Here is a 19,929-nt window from a genome sequence, read left to right as displayed (position 1 = left end):
CCCTCTCTTCCTGCTCAAGAGTTTTCCTTCGGTCTCTTCCGAGGGCTTTTCAAGGCCACAGCCGCAGCAGGTGCCGGCTCCCCCTTGCCTGAGATTGAGGCTTCATGCCTGCGTAAGTGCGAGACAGAATTCCCACTGCATCAGCCCAGCTTTCTCAGCTTCTCTCCGCTGCACCCCAGTGCTGCCACCCCGCCCCGCCTCCTGCGGATCAGCACAGCTGAGCCTACCTGACCTGATTTTGCCAACCCAGATTTTGCTTATACCCTGGGAAGCTTGGAAAATGTCTCCAGAATATTCTCGATTAGACTGGAAGTGGCAGATGGCAGTTCCCAGCCTCAGTGTCTTCCTGGAGCCAAGTGCCAGGGATAACACACTCTCAGCCTTGGTGTCCATTGGTCACAGAGAATGTCTCCTGTGCTCTGTTTATCAATAATGATGTTCATGTCTGTGTATTAGAGCAGATTCAAGGTTATCCCAATAACATCACTCTCTCTCTATTCTTTTGGGTGGGACTCAGAGGGGAGCAGTCACCACATGTATGTGGGCAATTTGACATAACATTCAGGAGAGTTTCAGCCACTTGCTAAAGCCATGCTGATGGTTCCAAGCCAGGGGTCTGTGTTTGCAGTGGGCAGCTGTTGTCTTGGTCTGTGGTCTGGGGAACCTGAGGGATGGTCATCCAACCAGTCCATCCTAAAGGAAATCAGTCCTGAATATTCATTGGAAGGACTGATGCTGAAGCTGAAATTCCAATACTTTGGCTACCTGATGTGAAGAGCTGACTCATTGGAAAAGACCCTGATGCTGGGAAAGATTGAAGGTGGGAGGGAAGGAGACTACAGAGGATGAGATGGTTGGATGGCATCATTGACTCAATGGACATGGGTTTGAGTAAACTCTGGGAGCTGGTGATAGACAGGGAGGTCTGGCGTGCTGCAGTCCATGGGGTCGCAAAGAGATGGACACAACTGAGCGACTAAACTGAACTGAAGGGAACTGATGGTCATCTGATGAGCATGGCCAATCAGAATCCTTCCCTGAGATTTGTGGGTTGGATGCACAAATTGGAAGAGGTCTGTCCTCCTTTGACTCACAGGCCATTATGATAGAGACTGGGAGCTCCTGACAGCCATCTTTGCCGTTGCAAAGGGAGATCCTGGCAGGAGACAAAGTGGTCAACATGCACAAAGCCAGGCCAGGCAAAAGGAAGAGCCAAGAGGACCAGCTCTGGCACTGTCTGAGCCCTGTGGACCAGCTACGTTCCTGGCGACCCCCTTCCACCCCTGCCACATAAACCAGCTCAGGCCCTGTGTGCTTAAGCTGGCTGGAGAGGGTTTCCGTTGCTTGCAGCCAAGAACGCCATCTGACAGTGTCTGGGGGCAGAGCAGAGGGAAGCAGTGAGGTGACCAGAGCTTTGGTATCATTTGGTGGGGAGGTCAAAGCTACTCAGGGAAAGCTCCAGCTTGCAGTGGACCCTGCCCCCCAAAAGGCAGGGTCCAGTGGACATCAGAACCCAAGGTATGCAACCAGTCCGAGGGTGGAGGCAGTAACCCTATGCTCACACTGACCTCTGAGGTGCTTCTCTGTCCAGACAAGATGCAGGCCTGCCACAGACCATTGCCCAAGCCAGAGTGACCTGCAGGTCAGGTTCCCACTGTTCCAGAGTCAGGGGTGCCGCTGAACCCCAGGGTCGGGCCTCAGGGCCAGGACTGAGCCGAGACTGCAGCTGTGACGACGATTGGGCAGGGGTGGCCAGCCGTGAGCGCAGCCTGGCTCTCCACCCCTTGGCTGGGGCCGCACACCGAGCCTGCCGGAGGGAGGGGGCGGCCAGGTCCGGGGCCGGCTTTGGTGGACAGAATGACTCAGGACACAATGACCAGGAGGTCTCTCTGCCACTTGTTGAAGGCTTTACTGTGCACATGTCACTCCTCGAAGCCAAAGAGGTCTGTCTGACCCAGTCAGAGTGGTGCCAAGACCTGGGCGATCCTCCCACCCTGTGGCCCCAAGGGGACTCTCTGAGACGCAGGGACTGGCCAGCCAGGCCGTTCTCCTCCCTTCTCCTCTCCTGACGCCGCGCTCTGCTGGAAGGGGCCCACCCAGCCTCAGCCCACCCTCTTCCCCAGCTCAGCCCCATCGCGTACCCCAGCTGGGCCACTCTCCCTTACAGAGGAGGGGCCTGTTGTCCTACGGATCAGTTCTTTTTGGCCCGGAGTCACAGGAAGCAGCTTGCAGTGTCTTCACATCCCTGAATCCTTTTTCATAAGGTCTTTTAACAGAGGTATCTCATGGAGCCCAAAGTTCTCCAAAAAGGATGGGAAATGGCACATTCCCGGTTCTTTCTAGGACTAGGGGGGATTGATCTGCTCTGGTGTTTCCAGTTCCCCCTCCAGGCCACCCCTGGGCCTGGGAATGCCCCTGCCTCTGCCCCGGTGACCAGGTGCCAAGAAAGGACCATACCGCCTTCTGTGAAGTGGAAACTCTTGCCCTGGGGTCCCCCCAGATGATAATGACCGGGTGGCTCAGGAACTTCCCAGAACTACCAGGGCCTGTGTCTACCCACCGGAGGCTGGCAAGCAGGCCCTGGGCTGAGAGAGGGGACAGAGGACGGAGGTGGAGGGGAGGCAGGAGGGGTTTGAGGGCTGCAGCCAGCAGCTCTGGGGGGCCAGGTGACTGACGGGGAGGCCCAGGGCTGGGGAGGAACCAGAAACCACGGATGACCCTGTCACAAAGGGCGACTCTGCAGAATGACGTGGGCTTATTGACGCAACCTTGAAAAGGGAGAAAAAAAAGCCCCAAATAAGCAAAGAAACCTCACCCTATGACCAAAAAATGTTACCCACAGAAGTGAAACAAATACTGTGAGACAGAGTGGACCAGGGCTGGCACAGTGCAGGTGGGAAGAACACATCTGGGGAGTGAAGTAACCACAAATGAAAGAAAAGGTGGATCCGGCCAACATATGGGCTCTGTCCTCTCAAGTCTTAAATTAAGAAAGAGAATGGCAGCAGCTTGTTCTCTCTGAACAGATTGGCCTTTTAAAGAAGAGCTGTCTGATCACTTACATGGAATCTTTACCCAGGTTTTCACCAGATACCTGCTCTGAACCACGTACCATTCCAGGGGATGTGGTGATGGATAAGACAAGATTTCAGACCCAGTGAAACTATCTTTCTAGCGAGGGGTCAGAATATCAACGAATATAGGCTAGGAGGGAAATAGACCAGGGCCGGTGATAAGCCCTGGGGGCTGCTATCTTAGGCAGTTAGGGGAGCACCCCCTACACACACACACCCCTGCACCCTGCCCAGAAGCCAGCATGAGAGCAGAAACTTGAAAGAAGGGAAAAGTTGAGCCGAATAAAAAATACAGCACCTTTTATTTGAAAACAACTTTCCTCTTTCCGATATAAAGAATTCTGGCAAATGCTCAAAACCCTCCAAACAGTGGCCTAGGGGAAGAGCTGGGATCAGCTCATTGCTGGTGGGCTGCCACCAGCTCCCCAGTATCCACCCCTCCCCCGTTTCATCGTGACTTCTCAAGGAAAAAGAAACTTCCTGCCAGCAGTGAATAAAAGAGCACTTTCTCCTCCGCACTGGGGACATGGCAGCAGCAGTTACCCCAGCACAGAAACAAACCAGAGTCACCGGGGATGTAGATTGTGGAGGGGCACATTTCCTTTGGTCATTTGTTTTAGGAGTAGGAAATGATGGTGCGCTTACGGGGATTGGTGAGGCAGCCATCTACTTTAGGAAGCTTCAGAATACACTGAGATCCTTGTGCCCCGATGCCTCCCTTCTCTCAGGGCACCGTCTCCCTGTTGGCGGCTGCTGGCCGCTGGGGCGGGGTGGAGGGGCAGGGTTCCCCCTTTGCCTGTATGCAGCTGTTTTCGGCTTGACCGCAGGACTCTATCATGCCAGAGTTCATGTGGTTATCCAAAGCGGGGAAGAATTTCCCAGAATGCCTTGAGAAACCTGAGACACTGAATGGCTTTCAGGGCTTATTGATGTGGCCGGTGCAGGAAATAGCAGTACGTCAATAAATAGTTTTAGGCAGGAAACGAGGCTTAAATGGTAGCCTTAAAGTTTGGGGAAAGGCACTAGGGGTTGTTGGGAGGGAGCCTGCCAGTCAGATGAGAACCTCAAGCCAAATAACCAGGCTTTGAAATGGCTGCCACCAAGCTGAGGCCCCTTGCTGGTTCTGGATGCAAAATGCTGAGGTTGAAGGCAGAGCTGGCGACCTAGGGGATGGCTGGTCTCGGCTGGCAAAAAAGAACTCCTTGTTCCGCAAGAGAAGCTGGCAACCTACAACATATGCACCCGAAGAGACACATAGGCTGGCTTTTGGTGGCCTCAGGTGGGCAAGGTCACAGCCCTTGTAGTGAGAATCGCCACTAGCTGGCAGGTCGCTCCAGGAGTTTCGATGTCTTAATCAAAAAAATCAAGGAAAAGAATCACTATCTGCCCATTTCTTTTTATAAGTAAGTGTTTTTCTTAAAACAAAATTTTCACAGAAAAGTAGGAAAATTCACAAAATAAAAAGCAAAAAGCTAAACATCATCTATAATTCCACTATTGAGAAATGCTACTATTAACACTTTGGATATTTCTCATCATTTTTCTTAAAAAAAATTTCTTTTCATTCAGGGATGAGATTATACAATATATGCAAGTTTGCTTTTGCTTTTCTCACTTAGCATTATGCAGCCATTTCCCCAAGAAGTTATGAACTTCTCATACATGTAATTTTAATGGGCACATGAATCATCACTTACTTAATCATTCCCCTATTGTTGGATACTTACGTTGTTGAATTTTCGTTCGTATTAAGCTTATTTTTCCTGTTATTTTAAATTATTTCCTCATGATAATTATCCAGAAGTGTAATTACTGGATTAAACAATAAGACCACTTTGATGACTTATTTTAAGAATTTTTTCAGGAAACTGATACTCATTTACATGACCCATATTATGAGAGTGCCTGTCTCAGTTCATCTTTACCAGCATTGACAATGACTGGATTTAAGCTTTGCTAACACAGTAAGGGGAAAATTTATATTTTTACTTAATAGCCACTGAGATTTGTTTTTATATATTTATCAGCAATTTATGTTTTCACATATGAATTATCTTTTAATGCCCTTTGCTCATTTGTCCGTGAGGGATTTAGTACTTTTCATACCAGTTTGAACAAGCTATTTATATATTGAAGAGGGCGTGGCAACCCACTCCAGTATTCTTGTCTGGAAAATCCCATGGACAGAGGAGCCTAGTGGGCTGTGGTCCATAGGGTTGCAGAAGGTCATCAGACCATTGCCTTTTGTCGCATTTATTATAGCTGTTTTTCCTGGTGTATCTATTCCCTTCTAAGTGTGTTTGTAATATTTTGACTTTTGATTCATTCCTTTTGTCTTAAGGTAGAATGCCCTTCTCCATCCAGAAATTCGATAAATAGTTTTCTTCAGGTCTTTATGCTTTGTCTTTTTTTAGGGCCCAGTATTAAAGGAGACTCTAAATAATCCCCCTACCCCACCACCACCCTGACGTAGACAGCTGTCCCAGAATCTCTGCTTGAGTGAATAATGCTTCCTGAGCTACCTACCGACTTGCGGCTCTCAGGGGGCCATGTGATAAACTCTTATGGATGCCAAATTTGTTTCTAGGCTATCTGATCTCGTGTCAGATCCACACCCTTTTAATTATTAAAGCTATCGGATAGGTGGAAGTAAAAGAACTCTTTCCAATTCTGTTGTGTTCTGTTTTTAGCTGGTTTTTTTTTTTTTTTTTTTTTGACTGTGCTACATGGTATATGGGATCTTAGCTTGCTGTCCAGGGATGGAACCCACACCCCTTGCCGTGGAAGTGGGGAGTCTTAACCACTGGAACTCCAGGGATGTCCCAAGGAATATTATGTTTTTCTTCACTTGTTTAAGACTTTCTTTTCAATCTCTCAGTACAGTTTTGCAATTTTCTTTGTAGAAATCTTGCACATTTCTTAATAATGCCACTTAAGAATTTCTGTTGCTTACCTAAATGAGCTTTTATGCATTAAAATGTCTCACTAGTGTTAAAAAAAAAGTTGATTTTTGTATATTAGGTTTATATCTAAATACTATGAATGAGTTCCTAAACTCTGTTGTTAATTCGAATCTTTATTGAGAGTTTCTCTTGGGTTTTTCACGTATAAAAATCATATCAAATCATTTTACCTCCTTCCTTCCAAAGGTCTTGGGTATTACTGCTGGTTTTTTAATCAGGGCTATTGATATTGCATTTATAGATGTACTGATACTAAATCACCCTTGCCTTTCTGTGATAAAATCTACTTGGTTATAATGGATCTGTTTGTTATATTTCATTTAGGACTTTTATGTCTACTCATATTAGAAAGATTAGCCCAAAGACTTCCTTATTTGTAATTTACTACCATTATGAGATTTTGGTACTGGGGAACTGGAAAAGCTTATCTCTTTCTGTATTCTGGATCAGTTCAGATCAGATCAGATCAGATCAGTCACTCAGTCATGTCCGACTCTTTGCGACCCCATGAATTGCAACACGCCAGGCCTCCCTGTCCATCACCAACTCCCGGAGTTCACTCAGACTCACGTCCATCGAGTCACTGATGCCATCCAGCCATCTCATCCTCTGTCGTCCCCTTCTCCTCTTGCCCCCAATCCCTCCCAGCATCAGAGTCTTTTCCAATGAGTCAACTCTTCGCATGAGGTGGCCAAAGTACTGGAGTTTCAGCTTTAGCATCATTCCCTCCAAAGAAATCCCAGGGCTGATCTCCTTCAGAATGGACTGGTTGGATCTCCTTGCAGTCCAAGGGACTCTCAAGAGTCTTCTCCAACACCACAGTTCAAAAGCATCAATTCTTCGGCGCTCAGCCTTCTTCACAGTCCAACTCTCACATCCATACATGACCACAGGAAAAACCATAGCCTTGACTAGACGAACCTTTGTTGGCAAAGTAATGTCTCTGCTTTTGAATATACTATCTAGGTTGGTCATAACTTTCCTTCCAAGGAGTAAGCGTCTTCTAATTTCATGGCTGCAGTCACCATCTGCAGTGATTTTGGAGCCCAGAAAAATAAAGTCTGACACTGTTTCCACTGTTTCCCCATCTATTTCCCATGAAGTGATGGGACCGGATGCCATGATCTTCGTTTTCTGAATGTTGAGCTTTAAGCCAAATTTTTCACTCTCCACTTTCACTTTCATCAAGAGGCTTTTGAGTTCCTCTTCACTTTCTGCCATAAGGGTGGTGTCATCTGCATATCTGAGGTGATTGATATTTCTCCCGGCAATCTTGATTCCAGCTTGTGTTTCTTCCAGTCCAGCATTTCTCATGATGTACTCTGCATAGAAGTTAAATAAACAGGGTGACAATATACAGCCTTGACGTACTCCTTTTCTTATTTGGAACCAGTCTGTTGTTCCATGTCCAGTTCTAACTGTTGCTTCCTGACCTGCATACAAATTTCTCAAGAGGCAGATCAGGTGGTCTGGTATTCCCATCTCTTTCAGAATTTTCCACAGTTTATTGTGATCCACACAATCAAAGGCTTTGGCATAGTAAATAAAGCAGAAATAGATGTTTTTCTGGAACTCTCTTGCTTTTTTGATGATCCAGCGGATGTTGGCAATTTGATCTCTGGTTCCTCTGCCTTTTCTAAAACCAACTTGAACATCAGGAAGTTCACGGTTCACATATTGCTGAAGCCTGGCTTGGAGAATTTTGAGCATTACTTGACTAGGGTGTGAGATGAGTGCAATTGTGCGGTAGTTTGAGCATTCTTTGGCATTGCCTTTCTTTCGAATTGGAATGAAAACTGACCTTTTCCAGTCCTGTGGCCACTGCTGAGTTCTCCAAATTTGCTGGCATATTGAGTGCAGCACTTTCACAGCATCATCTTTCAGGATTTGGAATAGCTCAACTGGAATTCCATCACCTCCACTAGCTTTGGATCAGTTCACAAAGCAAAACAGGTATCTAATTTTTTGAAAGTATGAATCCACTTACCTTCCTCTAACAGGTAATTCAGAACTTTTTGATTTTCAGTGTTTTCTGGCTTTTTATTTTTTTTGGTAAAGTTTGGTGATATTTATTTTCTTAAAAAGCACCTATTTCCTCATTTTTTTCAAAATTATCAGCATAGAGTGGCAAATAGTTTTTATGTGCTTTTTAATCTACTCCATATCTATTAACGTATATTGCTCATATGTCTTTTTTTTATCATTGCAGTTTTTATTGAAGTATAGTCGATTTACAGTGTTTTGTTAGTTTCAGGTGTACAGCAAAGTGATTCAGTTACATGTATTTTTTTCAGATTCTTTTCCCATATAGATTATTACAAAATATTGCGTATAGTTCCCTGTGCTACAGTTTATCTTTGTTGGTTACCTGTTTTATGTATGAAAGAAAGTGAAAGTCACTCAGTCCTGGTCTGACTCTTTGAGACCCCATGGACTATACCGTCCATGGACTTCTCCAGGCCAGAACATCAGAGTGAGTAGCCTTTCCCTTCTCCAGGGGATCTTCCCAACCCAGGGATCGAACCCAGGTCTCCCGCATTGCAGGCGAATTCTTTACCAGCTGAGCTATCAGGGAAGCCTGTTTTATGTATAGTAGTTTGTTTACGTTAATCCCAAACTCCTAATTTATCCCTCCTGTTCTTTCCCCTTTGGTAATGATAAGTTTCTTGTATCTATGGGTCTACTTCTGTCTTGTATATAGATTCATTTGTATCTTTTTTTTTAAGAGTCCATATATAAATGACACAGTATTTGTCTGTCTGGCTTACTTCACTTAGTATGGTAATCTCTAGATCCATCCATGTTGCTGCAAGTGACATTATTTTATTTTCTTACTGCTGAGTAGTATTCCATTGTATAAATATACCACATCTTTATCCATTCATCTGTGGATGGACGTTTGGATTGCTTCCATGCCCTGGCTGTTGTAAATAGTGCTACAGTGAACACTGGGGTGCATGTATCCTTTCAATTACAGTTTTCCCCAGATATATGCCCAGGAGTGGGATTGCTGGATCATACGGTAGTTCCATGTTTAGGGTTTCTTAAAAAGTATTTATTTATTTGGCTGCATTGGGTCTTAGTTGAGCCACGTGGGACCCTCGTTGCATTGTGCAGGATCTTTGATTGTGGCGCACAGTCCCTTTTGCTGTGGCCAGAGGGCTCAATAGGTGCAGCAAGCGGATTCCGGGGTGCAAGAGCTTCAGAAGTTGCAGCCCATGTGCTCAGTAGTTGTGGAATGTGGACTCAGTAGTTGTGGAAAGTGGACTCAGTAGTTGCAGCACAAGGGCTTAGTTACTCGGCTGCATGTGGGATCTTATTTCCCTGACCAGGGATTGAACCTGAGCCCGCACATTGCAAAGCAGATTCTTAACCACTGGACCACAAGGGAAGTCCCCTAATTGTAGTGTTTGAGGGAATCTCTGTACTGTTCTCCATAGTGGCTTTATCAATTTACATTCCCTGCAAAAGTGTAGGAGGGTTCCTTTTTCTTCACACTCTCTCCACCATTTATTTGTAGACTTTTTGATGATAACCATTCTGACCAATGTGAGATGATACCTCATTGTAGTTTTAATTTGCATTTCTCTGATAATTAGGGATGTTGGACATCATATTTCTAATTTTATTTTTATTTCTGCTTACTTGGTTTTATATATAACTTCCTTTATTTTCTAATTAATTTCCAGCCTTAACCATATTTTGTACTTTCATGTATTTCCATAGTTAATGGTGGTTTTCCAAGGTTTTTGAATTGAATATACAAATTAATACTGTCCAATAGAAGTATAACATGACCCACATATATACCTTTAAATTTAATATCATATTGTACTATACCTAGTATATTCATAATTTCAACAAGTAATCAGTATTTTTTAAATATGAAGCATTTGAATTCTATTTTTAGACTTTATGTAAGTCTTTAAAAACTAGTGTTTATTTTGCACAGACAGCATGCTTCATTTGTTAGAGGCACTTTTAAAGCACTCAGTCGTCCGTTTAGAGGAATATTTGCTTCCTTTTTTAATAACCAAAATATTAACAGTCAAGGCTATAACTTTACCTTTTATTATAGCTTTGACTACATCTCCTAAGTTTTTATAGCTCTTTATTTCCTAAGTAATCTATTATTGTATATTTGATGACACTTTATTCTGTCTTTTAAACAAGTAACTGGCTATTTTTTAAATTGTTCTTTATTCTTAGTCCCAGGATATAATTTGTGCGATATCTGTATTCTGACATTCATAGTAGAATCGCAGCTTATAATGAGGCTTGTTTCAATTTTGTCTTATTCATTACGCTATTTAAGTCCTCTGACACATTTTCTATTCATTTAATCATTATAAGAATTTTTGTGATTTCATTTCCATTACTATCTTTCTGTCTTTTTATGTTTTTTGTTTTTTATTCTTTCTCCCTCTTTCTTATAAATGGTTTAGCTGATGACTTTCCTGACATTTCCCTCAAGGAGCTACTTCTCAAGAAAAAGCCATCAGTATCAAACAGTTTTCTCAGATGCTTTTCATTTTCTAAGATGATTTTTTTTTAGTTAAATGTATTTACTTTCAATTGGAGGATAATTGCTCTATGATATTATATTGACTTCTGCCGTATGTCAGCATGAATCAGCCATAAGCATATGTATGTCCTCTTCGCCTTGAACCTCCCTCCTACCCCATCGCATCTTTTTATGTCTTAGCAGCTTTTGTTTTATGTATTTTGAGTCTGCACTACACAGTATATAATGTTATCTATTATGGATTGTTATTCTTATCTATAAAAATAATTTTTATTTTACTTAATGAATGTTATCTTGAAAACTACTTTGATTTTACTTATGCATGGATGCTCAGTCACTCAGTCATGTCCAACTCTTTGCAGCCCTATGGACTGTAGCCCACCAGGCTCCCCTGTCCATGGGATTTCCCATTTCCCAGGCAAGAATACTGGCGTGGGTTGCCATTTCCTCCTCCAGGGGATCATCCTGATCCAGGGATCAAACTCACGTCTCCTGCATCTCCTGCATTGCGGGTGGATTCTTTGCTGCTTGAGCCATCGGGAAAGCCTGATTGTACTCATGTTTTAATTTTACTTTATATCTGCTAGTGGCTACCAATGTTTTAGTATTTTTAAAAGGACACTTTTATGTCTATTTCTCATTTATCAGACTTATGAAATTAGTAATAACGTGTGGATCTTAATGGTCTAAATTATTAAATCTTGTGTGCTTTACAATCTTCTGTACTTTTTCCACCTGTATTCATCAGTCTTGAGTGATTTAAACTTGGATTATTAGGTTACTACTTCTACTATGAACTTTTTATTCAGATCACATTTAATTATTAAATATCTTCTCTCTCGAGGACTTTTTTATATATAATTTTATTTAGTTTTATTTTTAGCTGCACTGGGTCATTGTTGCTGTGTGCGGGCTTTCTCTAGTTGCGGCACGTGGGGGCTCCTCTCCAGTTGCCGTGTGCGGGCTTCTCCTAGCAGTGTCTTCTCTTGTTGGTCACAGGCTCTAGAGCTCAGGCTTAGTAGCTGCGACTCACAGGCTTAGTTGCCCCGTGGCATGTGGGATCTTCCCAGACCAGGGATTGAACCAGAGTCCCCTGCACTGCAAGGTGGATTCTTAACCACTGGACCACCAGGGAAGCCCTCTCTTGAGGATTATTGCTGGATTTGGACTCAATCTTATAACCAAAATTAGAATTATTTACTATGACTTAACTTTCTACCTGGTTTCAAGCTTTCATTCCTGGTCCTTCTCTACCACGATTTTCTCTGAGTTGAGGAATACATCTTTTTTTGGCTGGACCATGCAGGAGACCTAAGAACCATGGGTTTGATCCCTGGGTCGGGAAGATCCCCCGGAGAAGGAAATGGCAATCCGCTCCAGTATTCTTGCCTAGAGAATCCCATGGACAGAGGAGCCTGGGGGGCTATAGTCCATAGCATTGCAAAGAGTCAGACACCACTGAAGCAACTTAGCACGTTCTCATACATTCAAGAGAGTTTTCAATTTTTATCTTTAATCATAGTTTTAAAATAAATAAATAAAGTTTATCATGTCAACCATTTTCTAAGTGTACAGTTCAGTCATGTTAAGTGTAGTCATATTGTTATGCAATCAATCCCCAACATTTTTTAATCTTGCAAAACCAAAATTGTAAACCATTAAACAGCTCCTCATTGCCCTGTTTTCCTAGCCTCTGGCAGCCAACATTCTATTTTCTGTTTCTATAAATCTGACTACTCTAGATATCCAGATGAGTGGAATCATACAGCATTTGTCTTTTTGCAACTAGCTTATTTCACTTTAGCATAATAACCTCAAGGTTTATCCATGTTGTAGCATGTGTCAGAATATCCCAAGATGGAAAAGTATTCTATTGTATGTATATACTACATTTCCTTCATCCATCTGTCTGTCAGTGGACACTTGAATTGCTTCCACCTATTGGCTATTATGAATAACACTGCTATGAACACGAGTGTGCAAATATCTCTTCAAGATTCTACTTTCAATTCTTTTGTAATATATGCCCAGAAGTGGAATTGTTGGCTCATACTGATAATTCTATTTTTAATTTTTTGAGGAATCACTATACTATTTTCTATAGCAGCTGCACCATTAATTTTTTTTTTCTAAAGATAAGTATGTGGGTGGGATTTTTTAAAAACATTTGCTTATGTAAAATGTCTTTGTCTTGCTTTCACTCGTAGCTCGGTGTGTTCTTTTCACCTCAAACATGTGAAGAGCTTGCCTCAGTGTCTCTGAATTTTAACATCAATTATAGAAGTATACTGCCAACCATATTTTTGTTCCTTTGTAAGAAACCTAGGGTTTTTCTTTTTTTTTTCTTCAAAGCTCTTTTTAGAATTTTTCTTTTTCCTTGAAATTAAAAAAGAAATTCTCCTGTTAAGTATAAATAGTGGGGCTCTGGAATACTGTGAGCCCTTTTTGCCTAAAGAGACAGCCCTTTTGGAGTTTTCTTGTTTGTTTTCAACTTAAAGTTTTTCTGTCTTCATTCTGTGTATTCTGATGTTCTTTCTGAAAAGCTCTATAACGCATGTCCACTCTCTCTTCTCTGTCCTTTTCCTCCTTGCTTATTTTTATCTATTTATTTTCCAAGTCTGTCTCATGTACCACTTTTTCTGCAGCATCCATCCTATCCTTTCCTGCCTCCAATTCACATTTCATTTTGCTGTAGATTTTCTACTTCCTTTGGTTCTCTCCTACCCCCAGTTCCAGTTCCATGCTTCATCTCAGTCTAAGCTTTTTTTCTTTTTTTTAATTTAATCACATGTCACAGAATCCATGTTGTTGTTCTTAACAGACATACAATCCCACATGTTTGTACTTGGGCTTTTTATTTCATTTATCTTTGGTTTATTGTAGTTGACATTTTTAGAGTTTTGCATTTCCCTTAGATTTTCAAAATAAGGCTCCCCTATTCTGCAGTGCAGGATTTTTTCCATAGATGCCGTATTTCTTTTCTCCTCCCTTACCCTTGAATGAGAACGGCTGGGTTTGGTTCTGGTGTTCACCATGCGGATCATCCTTAGAGTTTCTTGGCTTGTGCTCAAGTAATAGTGGAGTCTCCCCTCAGACCTGAAACTGGTGGCTTCACGTGCACATCCCACATTCAATTTCCCATATTTAGCAGGTGTTCGGTCTTCTAATGAGCTCTGCTAGCCCCAGACAGAATCCTCTCTCCATGCCACTGTTATCAGGAGGAAACTGAGTCAGGCTATTGTTCTTTGATCGGATATAATCGTTGTGTAAAAGCTCCAGTCCCGGGTTTGCTCTGTCCTGAGGTTTTTCCTTCCCCAGAGGGCTTTGCCTGAGAACAGCATGCCTCTGAGGACTCAGGGAACCTCCTCATCTCCTTCTGCCCCTCAATCTCCAATGACCAGAGCTCGAGCCGTGCTGATGGGAGCTGCCGTGGTGCACAGGCGCAGGGTCTTGTTGGTAGTTACAGGCTCTTTGCCTCCCGGCCAGGGGCAGACAGAGGGAGGGCTGCAGTTTAAGCTCCCTCCCCATCTCACTCCTGCCTGGGTCTTATGGGTAGGGGGCCAGACTGCTCAGGGAAAATACGATCTCTTGGTGACAGCATTTTAGTTAATGGTAAGGACCCTGCAGTGAGCTATGTATGATCTTCCTTCTTAGTGTTATGGGACTTACATCTGCCTTCACGGGCATTTTTATGGGAGATGGAGAAAGCGTATCTTAGGCACTGATAGATGGGCACTATTTTAACTCCCACATTGGCACATTATAAAGGCCTAGCATTGTGGTTCTCAATGATGGCTGTACATTGAAATCACTTGGTACATTTCAAAATGTACCAGTGTCCTGGCCCCACTCTGCCCGTTGACACAAGCCTCCCTGGAGTGGGCTTCAAACATCAGTAGCTTCAGAGTTCCTCTGGTGAGCAAGCAGGGCTGAGAACATTAGCTTAGAGCAGAGAGCAATGGACGGGCTTAGGTTCTCATTCAAGTTATGTACTGGTGACCTTGGTCAAGTCCTTTCAGCCCTTTATACCTCAGTTTCCCCCATTCTAAAATGGGAATGGAAATGCCCACCCCTGCTCTGACCACATAAAGATCTAGTGGGATAAACAGCAGTTAAGAAGATAGAATCACCAAAAGTCTCATGACTTTGAGGCCAGCAGTACAGCACCCTGGGGTGGCCAAAAAAATTGAACACAAGAGGAAACAGGTTGTAGAATCTGATACCATTGCAGGGTCTGGGGCAGCAGGCAAAGTCATTCATTCATTCACAAGTAACCAGAACACTACAAGGAAGCCCCTATGGGAGCCGCCTATTCCAGATTCTGTACTAGTGAAGAGATCCCAACTACTTTTGGGATTTCTGGCAGACCAGGGTTGTATCAGTCCAGTTCAGTCACTCAGTCAAGTCTGACTCTTTGCAACCCCATGGACTGCAGCACGCCAGGCCTCCCTGTCCATCACCAACTCCCCGAGCTTACTAAAACTCATGTCTATAGAGTCGGTGATGCCATCCAACCATCTCATCTTCTATCGTCCCCTTCTCCTGCCTTCAATCTTTCCCAGCATCAGGGTCTTTTCAAATGAGTCAGTTCTTCGCATCAGGTGGGCATGGTATTGGACCTTCAGCTTCAGCATCAGTCCTTCCAATGAATATTCAGGACTGATTTCTTTCAGGATTAACTGGTTGGATCTCCTTGCAGTCCAGGGGAGTCTCAAGAGTCTTTTCCAACACCGTGGTTCAAAAGCATCAATTCTTCAGCACTCAGCTTTCTATATGGTTCAACTCTCACATCCATACATGATGACTATTGAAAAAAACCATAGCTTTGATTATACAGACCTTTGTCGGCAAAGTAATGTCTCTGCTGTTTAATATACTGTCTATGTTTGTCATAGCTTTTCTTCTAAGGAGCAAGCGTCTTTTAATTTCATGGCTGCAGTCCTCATCTGGAGTAATTTTGGAGCCCAAGAAAATAAAGTCTCTTACTGTTTCCATTGTTTCCCTATCTATTTGCCATGAAGTGATGGGACTGGATGCCATGATCTTAGTTTTTTGAATGTTGAGTTTTAGGCCAGCTTTTTCACTCTCCTCTTTCGCTTTCATCAAGAGGCTCTTTAGTTCCTCTTCACTTTCTGCCATAAGGGTAGTGTCATCTACATATCTGAGATTATTGATATTTCTCCCAGCAATCTTGGTTCCAGTTTGTACATCATCCAGCCCAGCATTTCTCATGATGTACTCTGCATATAACTTAAATAAGCAGGGTGACAATATAAAGCCATGAGGTACTCCTTTCCCAATTTGTATACAGGTAGACATTTCAGTGGGAAGAGGGTGGCAAGGCAAGAGGCTTGAGAGGTGGGCATGAGACCCATCAGATCTGTGGGTGTAAGTGGACCTCCAGGGACAGTCTGGATTGATGGCTTCATGAAAGGTTCCAACTTCAAAAGTGAATAAGAGCTTGGCCTCTGATATACTATTCCAACTTAAAAACATCATTAAAAGGAAGGAAAAAAGTTTGGTCTTTAGAGCAGGTAGACCCTGGGTTCAAATCCCGACTTTGCCATCACCTCCTGGCCATGGTAAGTTGCATAACTTCTCTGACCTCAGCTTCACCATCTATAAAATGGTGCAGTAACAGGACCTGCCTCACAGGATCCTTGTGACAGTTAAATGAGACGGTACAATTAAGGTGCCGTCGTCCAGCCCCTGATTTGCCACCTGAGGCCCCATATGCCTTTTAGGTTTCTCGACAGCACTTTCATCACACACAAGGGACAGGCATTAACCAAGTCATCCAGGAAGACCTTCCATCACTGGAGATTCTGAGAGTCAACACTGAGGAGAATGATCAGCCAAAAGAAGCCGTGGGAAGGGTGCTGGACTGTGGGAATGACTGGTGTCACACTCTACAACCTGTTCCCTCCTGGGTTCTATTTCTTTTGGCGGTACAATCATCCAGAGCCAGAATCTTGTTATTTAGTGTCTTTGAGTCTTCCCTTTCCATCACATCCACAGCTCACCACTTAGCAAGTACTATTTACCTTGATACGATCTCTTGTACCAATCTTGTATCAGTCAGCTACTGCCGCTTAACAAACAACCACAGAAATTTCAGCGGCAATCCTGTGCCAATCAGCTACTGCTGCTCAGCAACCAACCATAGAAATCTCCGTGACACACAGTAATAAGTATTAAGATGGCGTGTATGCCGGGAGTTACCTGATCAAGGTTAAATTTGGGTGGGGCCCTCCATGTTTCTCTCATCCTCCTCCTGGGACCATTGGCCAGCCCATAGATGGTCTTCTCACAATGATGGAAGAAGTGTAGGAGAGTAACTGTAAATACTTAAGGCCTCTTAAGGCTTGGGATCAGAACTGACACCCTGTCAACTTCTGCCTCTTTCTGCTGACCAAGGCAAGTCACATGGCTAACACAAAGACAAAGGGAAAGGGGAAATATATCTTAAACATAACCTAACCTACCACAGATTCTTATCTTTCAACTGCCAGAGAGTTCAGGTGTTTATTTCATTCTGTCTGGACTTTTGCAGTGGCCTCCTTTCTGGTCTCCACACCTATGCCATACTAACCTTCTAAAGAGCACAGATATGATGATGGCATTTCAGTGATTGCCCAGAACCTTCCCTGTCAACCAGCACTTGGAACGTGACTCCTTGGCTGGCTTCAGTTATCCACTCCAGCCCCAACTTTCTTTTTCCCCGCCCTGCCCCCATTTTCCTCTCCACCTCACCTATGCTGGGGTGATTCTTATTGTTGTTTAGCTGCTAAATCATATCCAGCTCTTTTGTGACCCCATGGACTGTAGCCCACCAGTCTACTCTCTCCATGAGACTTCCCAGGCAAGAATACTGGAGTGGGTTGCCATTTCTTTCTCCAGGGGATCTTCCCAACCCAGGGATCGAACCTGAGCCTCCTGCCTTGGCAGGCGGGTTCTTTACCACTGAGCCACCAGGGAAGCCCACTGACACTGGGGACAGAATGGCAAATACCTCCCTGTTTCCCCAACGCCCATGTTACCCTCCCCACGCCTTGCCTGTTGTCATCGCTCCACCTGAAATAACCCCAGTTCGCAGGTCAGAATCTTAACTCTTCCACGGTGCTGATTTCCATTTGAAATGAGTAACTCCTACCTCAGATTTCCTCCGAAATCTTTTTACCTGGATCTACCTCGCGCGCGCGCACATGCGTGCGCGCACGCACACACACACACACACACACACACACACACTGGCTTTTAGTATCTTCTGTCTTATGTCACAGTTATGAATGAATATGTCTTATTCTACCCTCTAGAACAGTGCCTGGCATGCAGTGATGCACTGATATTTTTAAGGAGGATAAATGAATGAATCCTGCTAGTTTTTTTCTGTGCCCTAGGACCTTGGCTGGCAGGGGCCATAACTGTGTCTTTAGCCCAGTGCTGCAGCCAAGATGCCCACTGCTGGATGTATGGTCACCCTGCCTGCTGCAAGGGCATGATGTGGAGATTAGCAAAGGAGATAGTTCAGCCATGGGGAGGAGGTAATGACTGGGAAAGTTATTGTCTCTCCTTTATCTCATTCCCTCCACCTCGGTATCTGGGTCAGTGAGGCAAGGCCGTGCAGTCGCTTCAGTTGTGCCCTACTCTGTGTGACCCTATGGACTGTAGCGTCCCAGGCTCCTCTGTCCCTGGGATTCTCCAGGCAACAATACTGGAGTGGGTTGCCAGGCCCTTCTCCATGGGAATCTTCTGGACCCAGGGATGGAACCCGAGTCTCTTCTCCCGCACTAGCAGGCAGGTTCTTTACCACTAGTGCCTCCTGAGAGGCCCAAGGGAAGGCTGTCGGGGCTCCCCAATCTGGAGACACTGAAGAAGAGGTGCCATGGCCAAAGGTCAAGGTGGTCTTTCTGCCCACCAGCGAGTCCTCAGCCTTCACGCTTCAGCCACGGGTCCCCCATCCACCTCCTTGCGGTAATCACGGGGTTTACCAGTTGCTCGGGGGCCCAGCCCTAGCCGGAAGGCGCCATGGTGGAGTGGGGTGGTCGCCGGGCCCCCTCCCAACCCCGCGTGGCTGACAGGGTCTCTTGTGCCTCTGCAGAAAGACTTCACGGTGCGGGAGGAGCTGCAGCAGCAGGACGTGGAGCGCTGGCTGGGCTTCATCACCTTCCTGTGCGAGGTCTTCGGCACCATGCGCAGCAGCACGGGCGAGCCCTTCCGCGTGCTGGTCTGCCCCATCTACACCTGCCTCAGGGAGGTAAGCGCTGCCCGGCCCTAGCGACGCGCCTCTCCTTCTCCCGTGCGCCAGGAACGCAACAAGGCCCGTACCACGTAAAGTGATCAATCACTGGGTTAAGAGAAATGGAACTCCCCCGGTGCTTCTGTTTACTCTAGCCAGGTTTTTGTTTATTGAGTTTACGTGAAAGGAAATAGTTCCCCAAAGGAAAGTATTGTGAACTCGGACTGTCATCTGTTCATGCTGTAGAACCTCCTCCGCAGAATGCAAGGCTACAGAAAATATTGTTATCTGAGTGAATAGATCTTTGGGCTGGATGGGCTTACCGCTGAATTATTTGTTTTAAAAAATAGTTGCTTCTACATGGCCTCTGAAAAAGAGGAAAATGAGGGTGATCAGGAAAGTTCTAAGAAGCAAGAAGTCGGTGGGGTCTGTGTCCTACCAGGTACCGTAATCCACTGTGGAGGGTCCTCCTTGGTGGCTCTCTGGGGTAGAATTGAAAGGACAAACACAGAAGCTGTTGATGTGTCCAGTGAGGGGCTTGTGGCTCAGAACACAGGAATGAGAAGGGAACAGGATGAAGGCCATTGGCATTCCAGTTGTATCTTTGAGTTAGAACCAAGAGGACTTGCTGACGTGCGATACCGAGGAGGGAGGAAGCCATGTGGGGTCCTCATTTATCAGCCTGCTGGCACCACTTCCTGAAGAGAAATAGATTGGGGGTGAAAACCAGGGATTTGGGTGCCCGTTGGCCATCCCCAGGCAGCTCTCTGTCTGCATTGCTCAAGTACAGTTATCTGATGATCCGGAAGAGGTCAGCCCTGGGGACACGGTATCGACCTGTACCTGCTGCTGGGGACCCACCCAGGGGTGGGTGGGAGCGGCTGAGATGGAGTGGAAGAGGTGGACGAGGCCAACAGGCGGGAAACAAGCCGGAAGGGGCCATCAGCACAGGCTTCATCCGGTGGGGACTGGTCAGTCCACGCCTCCCAGATGCTGGCCCCACCCACCCTCAGCCGCTGATCCCAAGGTGTGGGGAGGGGCAACCTCTGGGGAATCAGTGGGACCAGGGCAGAGAAGTGGCCTGGGTTTGGTAACAGGGAGGGGCACCACGGTGTCCGCGGAGTGAGC

General features: G+C 45.0%; 1 protein-coding gene across 1 annotated transcript in view; it reads left to right on the top strand.

The window, feature by feature from the left end:
* The window catches only part of CTIF (cap binding complex dependent translation initiation factor), a gene marked incomplete in the record, with an annotated part of 281,742 nt that overhangs the window by 220,043 nt on the left and 41,770 nt on the right, over positions 1-19,929 (top strand). Inside the window, 1 exon segment of the mRNA XM_045164048.1 lies at positions 18,664-18,819. Within this exon segment, the coding sequence (XP_045019983.1) occupies positions 18,664-18,819 (156 nt within the window).

This window comes from Bubalus bubalis, chromosome 22 (assembly GCF_019923935.1).
Source record: "Bubalus bubalis isolate 160015118507 breed Murrah chromosome 22, NDDB_SH_1, whole genome shotgun sequence".
NCBI lineage: Eukaryota > Metazoa > Chordata > Mammalia > Artiodactyla > Bovidae > Bubalus > Bubalus bubalis.
Note: the sequence above shows the minus strand (reverse complement) of the source record. Positions and strands in the feature narration are given on the sequence as shown.